This window comes from Stenella coeruleoalba, assembly GCF_951394435.1.
Source record: "Stenella coeruleoalba genome assembly, chromosome: 12".
Taxonomy (NCBI): domain Eukaryota; kingdom Metazoa; phylum Chordata; class Mammalia; order Artiodactyla; family Delphinidae; genus Stenella; species Stenella coeruleoalba.
The window spans coordinates 62,407,114-62,422,810 of NC_137158.1; the positions used below are offsets into that span (position 1 = coordinate 62,407,114).

Consider the following 15,697-nt stretch of genomic DNA (forward strand, 5'->3'; position numbering starts at 1 on the left):
TGCCCATTTTTCTTAACAGCTCAATCAAATCAAAGCCTCTTTCAAAGCATTAACTGTAAAACTAAAAGAGAACAAGTAAAAGCATACCTTTTGCTATCTTTCCTGTAGATATTGCTCCCTCACTCTTGACCTTCAAATTCTGCATTTTATCTTGCTCCAGAACCACTGACAAAGCCTTCTGCACATCAAACTTGTTCTTCAGAACTGCTTCAATCAGTATGTCATCTGGCACAGCATCTCCAAGTACCTCTCTCATGTGATCAAGGCATGAAAAAAGACGAGCTAGAACAGACAACAATAATTAAAATCTATACTACGTGGTGTCATGAAAGAACCCTCAATCTTCAAAACTGAAAAAAGGATTTGAAACTATAGTAGGATGTTCAACTCATTTTCCCTTGGCAAAAATTACAGTGATTATATTTTTATCCACAATATACCTAGCTTCCCTTATCAGAGGAACAATTTCAATAATTAAGAAATCACTACAATAAATGTCTCCAAAGTAATACTGACTAATCCTTGAAAAAAGCGTAAATTGTATACACTAAAATCTATTTCAGTCAATGAGGATGATGAGGTCTATACTGATGAGTTTTTACGTGTGTAGAAAGGGAGGGTTAATTATGAAAATATTTCTAACGAGTTAGTGAACCCAGTTAATCACTAAGTACATTTCTTAAATTTCTTGCATTACTACCTTAACTATTATTAAGTACATTCTATTTTAGGCTAACTTCAGTTTCTACTCAGCCGACTAAAATCATCCTTAACAATGCTTTAAAAATGGGCAAGATAACTTGGCATAAAAATGCCATAAATATTAGGAAATCCAATAGGTTAAGGAAAGGATGGACATTTCTTTTCTTTTTTTTTTTTTTTTTTTTTTGGCCACATCGCACAGCATGTGGGATCTTAGTTCCCCAACCAGGGATCAAACCCGCACACCCTACAGTGGAAGCATGGATTTCCAGCCACTGGACTGCCAGGGAAGTCCCTGGACATTCATTTTAAACACAAAAATTTAAATCTGGATGTCTAAAATATTTAAGGATTTTTATTTTCTGATGACTATGTTACTATAAAAAGTAATTACTAATAACATTCAATAATGACGTAAATTCCACGACAGCAAAGGCTTTATATCCCTAGATCCTAAAATAGTACCTGGTACCTAGGGGCCACCAAATAAAAATGCATGAATATATTAATTTATATTTGTATAGCAGTTGACAATTTTCAAAATATTAATACATATATATGCACTATACATATACACATATGTATATATATCCTTTGTAATCCTCACGGTAACTCTATGACTTAGATATATCAAATTCTAAGTCATAAAGAGGACTGAAAATCATGGCACTACTAAGTTTAGCAGTAATCAAAATATAACTCAAGCTTTCAGACTCCCTAATCCAATGAAACCAGTTCACAGAATGCACTGTACATTACATTTTTACATGCTTACATACTGAACAAGGAATCTACTCGCAATATACTTTTTTTTTAAAAAAAGAAGTATTTAATACTTTTTCCATTGCTCCCTTTTTTAATTATTAAAAATAAATTCTCAAATATTTGGGTAATTCTGCTTTGCTTGAGTCCAAAATTAATTATAGGCTAATAAGCTAAACTTGAAAAATTATACCTATTTCATAAATACATGAATTACTAAAACTGGAATACTTAGTATACTTAGTATATAGTATACTATTAGTATACTAATAGTATACTATAGTATAGTATATAGTATATATATATATACTATATAGTATATACTATTAGTATAGTAATACTACTATTATTATTATTATACTATTATAATATTATACTATTATACTATTATTATACTACTAATACTACTATTATACTACTATATTAATATAGTAATACTACTTAGTATAGTAATACTAAGAATACTTAGTATATAGCTAGCATCAGGGCCTCTTCTAATTAATTATAGTAACTGTTGTCTACACATACACAAAGAGTAGACATACAGAGTCAGGCTGTCTTGGTTCATATCCTAATGCCACTTACTAGCTGGTGCAACTTCAGCCAAGTAACTTTGCGTCTCATTTTTTTCCCCTGTAAAATGAAGACAATACCTGGCCTACCTCATAAGGTTGTTATGAAGACTAAATATGCAATTACCTGAACAGCACTTAGAACAATACCCAGAAAGCAGTTAGTAGAGGTGAGCTACAATCATTATTGTTATCATGCAGTTACTCACATATGTCAGGTGGGAATGATTAACTTTCATTCTCAAACATAACTCTGAATTTCATACCTCCTTAATCATTCTGAGGCACAGCAGAGATTCTACTTTATTCCTACCCTCTCCCCCGACAATGACAACTATAACAGTCTTTAAAAATATAATAGAAACTATCAAGGAATTTATACAGCAGCTCCTCTACAAACTTTTATCCAGATTGACAAATGTATTTGCCGAGTTGATGAATTTTTTTATTCTCTGTTGTTTCCCTTTCCGCTTTCTAATTTTGTATATTTGTGCTTCCTCCATTTTTCTTGATTTGGCTAGCAGCTGACATATATTTTACCAATTTATTCAAAGATCAGCTCTCAGATTCATATACTCCCCCCTTCCTGTTTTTAAATTGTTATAAATTTTCAATTTAAAAACATTTCTAGAACAAAGCCACACTCCACAGAAAGAGCAAATCAGCTCAGCCCTACTCATTACCAACGGATGGCATTACTGTTATACTTGGTGATTTTAGGTCTACTACATTGTTCATCAATCTATAGCTTGAGTAGTATGTTTGAAACAATGTCATATTTGAAATTTATTTATAAAAGGCAAAAACCAAAATATAATATATCTTTGTTAAAATGTTTAAGAGAACTAAAAAGAAGCAAACTCAGAACCAATGCCATTACCATTTACGAGTTCTACCTTGAAACTTAATTTACATGACTGTGACCAATCAGGACACTGTATAGTATTACTTCAGACTTAATTTTTTTTTTTAATAAAAACCAGACTTTTGGAACCTAACATTTTGCAAGGAAATGAGCTTCTGTAATCTAACCATAAGCTCTACATAGAGCTTATGAAACAATAAATATTGCTAAAAGAAAACAAATCATTGAAGTTTCTCTCCTAAGGAGATTTCAATAAAAAATTCCAGTTATTAAATAACAGCCACACAATTTTTCAACCATACTGTTAACCATCTAGTCCTCACAAAATATAATAAAATGTAAATTTTCCTTGAAGATATAAGATATAATGGTAGTTCATACCATTACTACCCACGATCATTATTATGAAAAATAAAATTGATAATTTCCGGTAAACTGATTATTAATCATTTTCAGATAAGAAACATAGATAGACTACTTTTTACTATACCTTGATCAATTCCGCTTAGCTGATGGTTCAAAAGAGAATTGGAGGATTCTTTCAAATCTTCATAATCATATTCTTCTACAGGTTCAACAACTGAAGGTCTGTCACGTCGTGAGTAAATAAACTGAGCAGCTAGAATATACAATGATTAAAGAATGTTGTACTATAGCCATTTCCCATTAACTTTTTTCTTTAACAACAGTTAAAATAAAAATCAAAGATTCTGACCTACCACCTACAGCCATTTGCCCACATTTATAATAATGGATGAAAACAAAGACAAAACATATCACACCCAAATTCTGCTCAAATGTCCTTACTAACCTAACCATTCACTAGCCTCTTATAATTGTCTCCCTTCTTTCCTTCTATCTCATAAACACTGAGCTTACTTTCTCCACAGTTTTCAAAAATTATCTTTCCTAATCCTTGCCTGCTATTCCATCTTCTCTGAAATTGTTTCTTTGATACAAATACTTTAAACCTCATATCAAATTTGTTCATTTGCATAATTAAAAAATACCAAAAACAGACTAGATTTTCACTTTCCAAGAACTACTAATTTTGCCTGAACCCAAGAGTTGACCAAAATCATAGGCCTTAACTATTTTTTTTTTAAGATTTTTTTTTTTGATGTGGACCATTTTTAAAGCCTTTAGTGAATCTGTTACAACATTGCTTCTGTTTTATGTTTTGGTTTTTTGGCCACAGGGCATGTGGGATCTTAGCTCCCCAACCAGGAATCGAACCCACTGCATTGGAAGGCGAAGTCTTAACCACTGGACCGCCCAGGAAGTCCCCATAGGCCTTAACTTTTAAACAGTTTATACTTCAATCATACACTGAGACTGTATATTAATGTCATATACCTAACTTTGACTTTCAGACAGAAGTCTGTGCTACTCTGCAGTATTGGCAGTGTCATTACTCAATATATAACTGGGCATTATATTTTTCATTAATAGGTAGAAAGACAAAATATCAAAGTGCCAACATATGCTTGAGTATCATACACGAAATACGTGTGAGCAAAGGAGAGAATCATCATGAATGCCCAAAGTGTTCACTCTTCCACGTCAACTGGATGCCCACTGAACTCAAGTCCTGGAGAATGTGTTCAATTGCCAAGGAATAAAATTAAAGAATAAGTTTAAGAAGGATAAAAACATCAATACAGTATTCTAAAGGCAAGGTGTTATCAAGGATTTTATATTATTTAGCTTTCTGGAAGAGCACATAACATGTATGTCTATTGCTCAGAGTTCCCACATTTGACTTTTGTGCATGTTTTCAGGAAGGCACTATTCATGAAAGGGAATCTCTAACTGCATTCAAAATGTAAAGATAACACATATATAGACAATAGAAAATACTATGACTTAAGGGTAACACCTATACTCAGACGGTCATGGCGTAAGTGCTACTTATTTACAGTATAAATCAATGATGGCCTTACAGATTAGCAGGAAAGGCAAAAAAAGAAAAGGTAATGACATATTTTATAAAGCCAAATGAGTAGTACAGATGACAAGTGCTACAGAAGCATAGAAGATTAAGTAATCACTGAAGACTAGAGCAGTTATAATAAAGAAGGCAAGAACATCAGAAAAACTGAAGAAGAGGTGGAAGACATCCTGAACAAGGAGAACAGAATAAGACGAATAAAGAGCAGTTGAGAGAATTTAATCTATTCTGCTATAATGCATGTTTCCTTAACATAAACTAGTTTATATCAAATGGTCAACAGGGGAATGATGACAGTAACATTCAAGTTGCTTTGGTTTATGAGATTTTCCACCCAACACTTTGTAATGCAAATACAAAGTTCAGTAACACCAACCATAGAACATTATACTGTAATTGGAATTGTACTTTAATGCCAGATAGCCCCACATTCTTCCTTTTGGCTCCATTTGGCCATGTGTCCTGTTTTGTGCATGCTTACCGCTTGGCTCTCTAAGACCTGTGAGTATTTTGCCTTTGCAACATTACTCATTAGTTTCAACTCTTCCTTATACCTCTATCAAGCTTCTACCTTTTTGTTAAATGTAAAGTCCCATATATATTGGAATATATCTTTATTAGAAAGTTAATGTAACTTTCCAAATGTGCAAGCATTTTTATTAGATGATTACTGGTTTATTAGTATTGATACTTTACGGGCTGAGTGGTCTGTTATGATCCTATTTTTTCCCAGAGGTTTTGCTATTTTTTAGTATACAATTTTAAAGACCACAAGGTTTTTCAAAAATGTACATATTATGCTATATACATATCACTATTTTCCCTCCCTCTTGTGCAAGTAAAATACAATACTGCCATTATAAAGTCAACATAGTTAAACAGCAGGAAAAATATCCTGTTTCACAGATTTTCTAAGATGACCACTTTTTTCATATGTTAAAAATCTCAGAATGAGGGATGTCTTACAATCAAATGGCATCTTAGTATTATATAATACTTAGACTGACAGCTGATTATTTTTTAAGTGGTACGTAAAATAACAATATGTCTTACAATCCATGGCATTTTAGATACAATAAAATGTGGTAGCATTAAAAAATGTAAACCAGGCCATTTTGTGCCTGATGATTTTCAAACTACTTTCCTGGCTGTAATTAACTATTCAGTTTAGCCTAAAAGTAACAAATATACTTTCCCCAACTTTCTCTCATAGCTCTGAACTGTGAGGAAAAACCTAAGACAAATCAAAAATTAAGTGAGTGGGCTTCCCTGGTGGCGCAGTGGTTGAGAGTCCACCTGCCGATGCAGGGGACACGGGTTCGTGCCCCGGTCTGGGAAGATTCCACATGCCGCGGAGCGGCTGGGCTCGTGAGCCATGGCCACTGAGCCTGCGCGTCCGGAGCCTGTGCTCTGCAACAGGAGAGACCACAACAGTGAGAGGCCCGCGTACCGCAAAAAAAAAAAAAAAAAATTAAGTGAGAGAAGAAATCAGATACGTCCGTGAACAATTTTCACTTAGGAAATACTGACAGGGAAAAAGGAAGTTATCAAAATCCAGAATTCTACTCTACCCCCAAGAAGCTATTCTTCCTGGAGGCTTCCTACCCCCTCCCACATACAAATCCAACTCAGAAACTGTGGCCATTGTTTTAGAAGTAAATGATGGTTGGATTTGCCCAGGAGTGCAGAGGGATGGTGGGTAGGAAAATTCCCCAGGGAAAATAGTTGCTGGGGAAAAAATAAGTATCCAGATCTCTGAAGTTGAAATGAGAGCCAAAAGGCAACAAATATGATAAAAAAGAGTGAGAGAAAAGCAATGGAGAGAAAAGGATAAATATAAAGTGCTCTTCTTTTCTAAAAATTTAATCACAAACTTTGACAGAAATGCTTTCTGAAAAATTGGACACCCATAGTGACTTTTACAATTTAAAGCATTTTGCTAAACATAAAAATTCAGAGAATTCAAAACCTGACTCTGCAATTGCCTAATATTGCTTCCTAAACATCTTAAAATAAAAATCATGTGAGGCACTCATTAAAGATACAGCTTTCTAGGCTTCTTCCCTTGGAGGTTCTGGTTAAGTGGTGTTGGAATGGGGCAGGGAATCTCTATTTTTACAATTACTCCCAGCTGACTGGTATCATCAGGGAAGGTAGGAAAGAGCCTACAAGTCTCCCCTTTCATCTGTCCCAGATGTAGTCCACTTTGTATACTGTCATCAGTTACTTTCCTAAAACATGACCCCCTTAACTAAAAAACCTTCAATAAGCTAAAACTACACACCTAAAATTAAAAACCATCTTCCACAATTTGGCTATTTCCTTTCTGAGCCCTCTTTGTGCTGCAACTGCATTAATCATGTGAGTCTTCCCAAACATGCCTCACTTAGAGGCCACTGCTCAAGCACTGTTGTTTCCTCTCTAGGATGCCATTCTCACTCCCAAATTTACCAGTCCCAATCCCACCTCCTTCCAGAAGCCTTTCCAGACTCCTTCAGGCAGGACTACTTCTTTACCCACCATACTGTCATTTGAAGGGAACTTTTAACAAGCTTCCTTACATGTTAATTGATGCTCAATAAATTAACATGGAATGGACTGAATAAGGTTAACTACTGTTAAGTTAATCATACAAGGTGGCCATGAGACTGAAGTGGCTCTAACGCCTTGGTTGCAAAGGGAAAACCAATCCAGAGTCAATCCTGCAAAGGCCTCAGGACTAAGAACAACCAATCACAGAAAGCCAACTACTCTCCCCCAAATAATGTAATGGGTTAAGCTGCAGCCAACCAAATAATTTCCTTGCTTTGCTTCATGTCTTCTCTATAAAAACCTTGCCCCAGCTCCTGTTGGTGGAGTGCTCCTAACCACTTCCAGTTTGGAGCTACCTGATTCAAACTGATATCTGCTCAAATAAACTCTTAAAAATGTTAATATGCTTCAGTTTATCTTTTACCACTTCTAATTATATTAGTTGAAACAAGATTTGTAACTGTTCAAAGTTTTATTTATAGGCTCTTTTTGCTATCACCAGCTCCCTAATGTATGTTCAATATTCAGCATCAAAGTCAATCTTTCTAAAGAAAAAAAAAAAAGCAACAACATTTAGAAATCACCTTTCCATCAAGAAAACTGTGCTTAGCAGAGTTAAAAAAATACATAATAAAATTTAGAGAAACTCCTATTAATTGATAAAGTCATTCAATTACCAGAATTCATTAGACCATGAATTCAATCATCTCTTCGATGACATTAGCTGCTTCTTTAAGAACAGAAAGTATCCTTCTAAAACTATTCATTTTTAATTGAAAATTGCTTGGAAAAATATACCACTAAAGAGGAAAAGTGTCTGATCTGATATTACTACTACTTTATACATGTTCTGGAAAATTTAAAAATCCAAAACTACATGCTTTTGTTAAAAATACCAGTTTGTCACAGAAGAAAGTCAAAACCATTTAACTATCTCATGCTTTGATAAAGTCGGTTGACTTCCTGGAGTATATACAAAAGTAACTCTCAAAGAGTCAGTCTGTCCTGAATATGAACCACAGACAAGACACATATCAAGGGCTGTGAGAGACAAGGGATAAACTATGACCTCAAGAAAGGTAGGCCATAAAAGCAAATCTCAGAAAAACACCTTCAGAATGCCTGACCTTGTGTAGTGTTAGCTCATTACTCAAGGTTAAGCATGATTTATTTAGACAAGCCTAGATAAATGAATGCATTAATCTGCAATATTAAGATGTCTTTCAGTAGTCCCTCTCCCTATGAAGGTTTCCTTGTGCAAGCCATAGTCAACCAACTTCCAAGTAGACCTTAGCTCCTGCAATTATCTCTTGAATCTGCAAATCCCCTGCTGTCACCCCTGTCCTAAACAAATGGTTCTCAAAGCAGTAGCTGTGTCCCACCCTCAAGAGTTTCTGACTACGGGGTGGGGCCCAGAATTACTTTTCGAACAAATCCTCAAGTAATGCAAATGATACATGGACCACATTCTGAGAACACAGTCCTGAAATATCCTCATCTCCTCTAGATTAGTATAATAGTCTCCTAACTACTCTATCTACAACCACTTATGTACCACCTTCAATCCAGTCTCTATTATATGAGATTTTTTTTAAAAACTCAAATCTAATTATCACACCCACATCACCTTCTCAGTTTCATGAACATGCCATGACCTTTACTTCACTTGTAACACTAGTTAGTGCTACCAGACATTACTTTGTCACCTTGTCAACTGATGATAATGAACTGTAGGCACCCCAAAAGGTTAACCCATAGTTTTTTTAACACACTGCAAATGACAAGTGCCTGGGAGGTTCCTTGGAAAAACTGAAATTTCTTTTATCCCTAATCCCTACAAAATATGGTCTTTTTGAATCACTGAATAAGAAGCTTTAAAGGAATGCTGATTAAGCCGCCTCTCAGCTTCTAACCCAGTCTCTTTACTCTGCTCTGTGACGCTGGGGTTGAAGTCTGCAAAGCACATTTCTTCTATGACAGCTGGCTCCCTTTTAGGATGAGCCAACGGGCAGATGCTAAAGGGAGACTGGAAGGCTGGAAGAGGAACACACATGCTCCTTTCCTTTTTGTTTCTTATCTGGTCACCATCACCCCAGCAACACTTCATCTTGCAGAAATCATTTGTTCCAGTAACTGCAATTTATATCAGTTTGCAGTTTTTCCAAAACTCCCAGAACCAGCTTCAACCATGATCATACAGCCCGCTAGAATTCCCTCTTCAAAAGGCTGAAGCCCAGCTTCACAGTGTCCCTTCAGAGACACCAGCCACAGAGCATCCCCTCCCCAGGTCTCAGTCCCAGCTCTACAGTCCCTCCTCTGAACTTCAATGGCAAAGCAACAAAGCAGAACCCTCTTGTTACACATCTAGGTCCCAGCTCAAAGGAGCCCCCCACCAGATTCTAAAGGTTGGCTTCAACCTTGTCCATTGGTTCCCCTAGGAACTAGAGATGATAAATGCTTCCTAAAGTTACTACCTCCTTGATATTTTGGTTTGCATTTTTTGTCTCTAATACCTAGTTAACAACTTTTTACATTAGAATCTCTGGCAAAACAACTGGTGTAATTTCTATCTTCTAATAAAACCGTGACTGATAACAGTGTAACACTAAAGGAAGAGAAGAAAGGCTCTGATTAGTTAGGCTAAATGATTAAAGTACACATAAAGAGCTAGATGCATTACAGAGTAATAAGTTAACAGGAAAAAAGATGACAGGAAGAGTAGAGGTGCTATGACAACTTCTAGAGCACCTATGCCTTTATAAAGAAAAAGAAATTCTAAAAAGTCAGAAGGGACATAGTTGGTCTTCAGAGACTAAGAGGAGGCATAAAGCAGGTTCACAAAACAGCTCAGGAGACGATAAGTTATTAAAGACAAGGCACACTGATAGAAATTTTAATTACTATATTAAACCTTCCAACTTGTGGAAAGTGAGTTTTATGAATTATATTTATGCTGTACATAGCTATATGTAACTGTACCCACTTTTATGGCATAGTAAAATTTATCAAGGCATTTTAACCAACTGTTTATGGAGTAGGCTAAAATTTGAAGACAAACGCATTTTTAGGGAAATTAGTGAGAAAAGGTCTGGATCAAAGACACTGTCTCTCATGTACCACAATGTTCACTGCAGCACTATTTACAATCGCCAGGACATGGAAGCAACCTAACTGTCCATCAACAGATGAATGGATAAAGAAGATGTGGCACATATATACAATGGAATATTACTCAGCCATAAAAAGAAATGAAATTGAGTTATTTGTAGTGAGGTGGATGGACCCAGAGTCTGTCATACAGAGTGAAGTAAGTCAGAAAGAGAAAAACACATACTGTATGCTAACACATATATATGGCATCTAAAAAAAAAAGGTTCTGAAGAACCTAGGGGCAGGGCAGGAATAAAGATGCAGACGTAGAGAATGGACTTGAGGACACAGTGAGGGAGAAGGGTAAGCTGGGACAAAGTCAGAGAGTGGTGTGGACATATATACACTACCAAACGTAAGATAGCTAGCTAGTGGGAAGCAGCCACATAGCAGCTGGGTGCTTTGTGACCACCTAGAGGGGTGGGACAGGGAGGGTGGGAGGGAGACACAAAAGAGGGAGGAAATATGGGGATATATGTATATGTATAGCTGATTCACTATGTTGTAAAGCAGAAACTAACACAGCACTGTAAAGCAATTATACTCCAATAAAGACATTAAAATATATATATAAAGACACTGTCTCTGCTGTAAAGAACATAGGAAATGTTTTTGTAATATGGTCGCAAAGAAGAAATTTTTCAGCAAATGAGACAGAAGATGCAGCTCTTATTTGGAATCCTACAGGAATTTGAACTCTAAATCACTTTGCAGTTCCATCAGAAGTTTGAATTACATGTATTTGGTTTATTTACAGTAGATAAAGTACTGTATGAAGGGAAGTCTATGCATAACACTTCAGTGTTTCTAATATTCAAGATTTTCCTGGGAATATAAAATTAACTGCTGTCTTCCTTCAGAAGTTTTAGATTTGCATTATTGACTAAATTACCATTTTAGTCAATTCAGATTAATTGCATGCTGCAAAGAATATCGGAAAACCATAGTTTTCAGAATTTTCTTCAAACTGTTTAAAGTCAAATGATGGAATCAAAATTTTAAATTCCATTTGTAAGTTAAGAAATTATTTTATATACCTTTAAAGTTCACATACAATTATCTTTCTAAAGGGTACATAATATAACAGTCTCCTGGAACATGCTTGTCCTAGAATGACAATAACATTTACTTAACATTTTTAAATACCCAAATAATGAAAATCAAATTATTTTTAAAAATTCACCTGTTGATGGTGAAATACAATAATCATCCTCTACAGACTGGCCATAGAGATCATCATCTTCAAAATCTAAAATAAAAATACAAGAGATAAATTCACTTACAAGTTCTTTTTATATTCTTAGTTATTAATGAGGAAACATCTGAATTCTCTCCGAAATAAATTAAATTAAATTAATTAAATTGTTCATCTAAATTAAAGGAACTTAGAATGTCCACTTTTCAAAAAAAATTCTACCCAAAGTAGTTATTTACCGACTTTCTATATTTATAAAGACATACATGTTTTTAGATTTTTAAGCTAATTGAGTTTTAAGAAGTTTTTCCAAGTTTTCACTTCGTGTGATCAAAGAATAATCCCATACCCCATGTACTTGAATTGTCCTTCCAGTATTGACAAAAATCTGAAATAAGCCTTCCATCCATTTTTTCACCAGATGCCTGCTCTAAGCAAAACATCTATTTTCCATACAACTGACTAGCGCAGGGTATACAATCAGACCATGAAGGCAGTTTTTCTTCATGTAAAGCTAGGTAATGCACAAAACCCAGCTTATCCTAAACTCCCCTCTGCTCTAGCTAATTGGCCTTTTTTCAAACTGACTACAATATGCTCTTTGCCCAGATTTTCCTACCGCTGTTTCCTTCTCCTAGTTAAGGTTCCAGCTCAAATGTCATCTATTTCAGAAGTCTTCCCTGACCACTCCGGGTAAAGCAGCAAGCCCTGCCTGCCACTTTTATTCTCTAGCACACTCCTCTAACTGAATGTCTTCAAAGCACCATACCTGGTTCACTCCATTGACTATAAGCTCCTTCAGGGCAAGACTGTCTAGACAACTACTTGACACATGCTTGGCATAAATTAATACTTGTTTTATTATAAATTAATGAATCAATCTATAAAACCCCACAAAGAACATAAACATGTTTACATAAGTGTATTTATTCATTCAACAAACACTAACACTATGCCAGGGGCTATCAGAGACATTTGGGGTACAAGACTGAGTGGCAGGCACATTCCCAGATCTCTACAAACCTAAAATCTAACAAGGGAAGACAGACGAGAAAACGAGCAATTATAAAACGATATTACGACTGTTTGAGACATAAGAATACAGAATGATCTGGGAACACACATAGGAACAACAAAAACAGAATTGGGAGTGGGGTGGCTAGGGAAAGATCCCCAGGAATATCATATTTTAAACCAATTCTAAAGGATAGTTAGCTAATTTCTGAGGGTATTCATGTAGCAGCAGCAGCAACAGCATGTTCAAAGGCTGAGACCAAATATTTATGGCAAAGAAAAATTACATAAATGCTACTATTGGATGAAAATGTATACATTTTTACACATTCAATAAATTATTAGATCACAATCCCGACTTAATAAAAAATATTAGCAAATAAATGAGAAGCCATTCACAAAAAAATATATTTGGATATTAAAGACAAGAATCTTTTTATACTGGGTCAGTTTTTCACTACTGAAATGAACCCTAAAAGTGTTAGAGTATCAGAAGATAAAGAGAATTCTTTCCTGGGATTTTTGTCAAGTGGTTCTTTTCCTCAACAATATTTTGGAGTATTTGCTGCACATAAAGCATTGTACTGGCTAATGGAGTAAATATAAAAATAAAGTATGGGCTTTGCCTTCCTGGGACTTTTATTAATTAGTAGGTGAGGCAGTCTTGTAAACTACTACCCATATTACAGAGAAGAACACAATGAGAGTTAAGGAGAGGAGCCAATAGATTTTGGAGCATAAAAATCTCTGTAATGAAAAAAAAATCTCTGTAGTGAAGTTATATTACTTTTGAGAATTTTTAAATTATTATCTGAGAGAAGGGAAAGCTTAACTGAGAAGAGAAAAAAACTGGACACTTAAAATAAGTAGAACTTTCACAAGCAAGAAAAGGGGATGGACCTCCAATGCTATAGGAACAGCTTGGTTATGATGTCATCAACTGTTCCAAAGAAATCTGAACACCTGATGTGGGGTGGCTAAGGTGAGAAGATACTTAGCACTCACTCCCTCAAGCCAAGCACCTCTCCTTCAGGATACCTTCCTTCACATACGAGTTCTGCTTAAAGTCCTCCGACTCATTCTGAACAGTTGTTCTCACTTAAGTAGCTCCCATAGCACTTCATAATCATCCGTTACTTGTGTATCTCCCTCTTTAAACTCCCTCAAACATCTTGCTGTTGGTCCCCAAAGCTCAAACAGTACTCCAAGCACTCACTGTTGATTGAGGACATGATAAATATCTATTAAAGAAATGCGTAAGTAGTAATTAGACCTATTCGTGTCTTTTACAGCATATTTGCAAAAATATCTCCCAAGCTAAAGTCATTTCTCAGGTAACAGTGGTCCACAGGCAATACTTAACATCCACCGCAATACTGAAAAAGAATTCCATTCTGAAGTGACCACCAGGAACCTAACACGTGCCAGGCTAACTGGATCACTGCCTTCAAATGCAGCAAAGGGTATTAGCTGCCCTCCGCTATGATTAGAGCATACTGATGTTCTAGAATAATCTGCTGGGAATGCTAATAACCACCACCAATATACTAAGCACACTGCATGCCCTGTACTCAACAAAGTGATAGATCTTTATTCATTTGCACTCCTTCATACTTGTTTACAGTTTTAGTTTGTGTGATGCTTGGTGATGCCTACAAGTATCCACTGTATAGAAATTAAACTTCTGGACAACATTCATATTTTTTTATTTCACTTTTAAAATCAGTAAGTCCTTTTAGAAGCCCCCTTTCTTCTAATACTACTTTTTTTTCCCAAAAAGTACACTTATATTCAGCATGACCAACCAAGAACTGAGTACACATCTCAAGATCATCTGATCAACTTACTCTTTGGGCCTTTTTAATATGTATTTTTTTCTACCATCTCCTAAGTTTCCAATTTAACTTGAAAAGCATACAAAATAAGTTAGTCAGCTAATTCAAGGCAGGTTCTGCACTAAGTGTGTAGGAACAAACACACAAGATTTACCCTTTAAATCTAACAGTTACAGCAGAACGGCTGAATGTAAGCATTAGGTCAATCCTTGTTTTACAAATAAGAAAGTTTCATGGGCCTGTTTGAAAGGAGGGTCGGGGAGAGAAGCTCGAAGTAGGAAAGTGTGTAGCCGACCTGGGGGGAAACAATGGGAGAGGTAATAATGCTTACGTGGGTAACTATCACCGGATCCCAACCTTTTCAAAAGTCCTTCCCATATGAGGCCCTGCAGCATCTCCCCTACCCTAAATAAAACCAATCCCAGAAGGAAAAAAACACTACTTAAAACAACGCCATTCGGTGGAGCTCAGGCGTCCTGTAATTTTCTCCAAATGAACCTCCTCTGAACGCCAACCTGGCACCACTGACGAGAAACTAACATATGGAAGTGAGTGCCAACCGGCTGCTATCCCGGCTGGAACGATAAAAATGACGGCCCGGCATAACCCTGCCACCTACCTTCATCGTAGTTATAGCCTCGGACATTCCGATGCCTGGCCATGACGGCGGAGAGGGCGTTCGCCACAGCCGCTTACAAACTACCAGCTCAAATACTGACAAGGCGCCAACTGCGGCCTGCCGATTACCTATACGCCATCTTGGCTTCCGGCAGGCCTCAGCGCTGAGCGCCTGCGCACGCACGACGTCTTATCAGAGTACGGCAACCTCTCAGGGTCATTCCCCTCTCTGAGAACGCATGCGCACTCATGCTCACGGGAGGGGTGCGTTTCGGCGAGGCCGCGCCCATAGATAAATTGACTGACGGGGCTTTCGCCGGAGACGAATTACACCGCTTATAATTTGTTAGTCTGGACTTAATATTTCGAGTCGGAATCCTTGACCTACGCCGGCGTTCCAGATTATTTTCCAAATTTGGTTTCTGATAATCTAGTGAAAAAGCTGACTGTGTGCTCAGTAAGAGCACGAACCTTGTCTTACCCAGCTTTCATCTTTGCGGC

General features: G+C 36.3%; 1 protein-coding gene across 4 annotated transcripts in view; it reads right to left on the bottom strand.

Moving 5' to 3' along the window:
• Positions 1-15,364, bottom strand: part of HBS1L (HBS1 like translational GTPase) — an 82,516-nt gene extending 67,152 nt beyond the window's left edge. For all 4 annotated transcript variants that reach the window (XM_079939527.1, XM_079939526.1, XM_079939525.1 and 1 more), the window contains exons 1-4: positions 15,198-15,364; positions 11,718-11,783; positions 3,392-3,520; positions 88-282 (exon numbers count right to left, since the gene is read on the bottom strand). In XM_079939527.1, coding sequence (XP_079795653.1) covers positions 88-282; positions 3,392-3,520; positions 11,718-11,783; positions 15,198-15,240 — 433 coding nt within the window. In that variant the 5' untranslated portion in view covers positions 15,241-15,364. The remainder of the gene's footprint in view (positions 1-87; positions 283-3,391; positions 3,521-11,717; positions 11,784-15,197) is intronic.
• Positions 15,365-15,697: the final 333 nt, after the last annotated feature.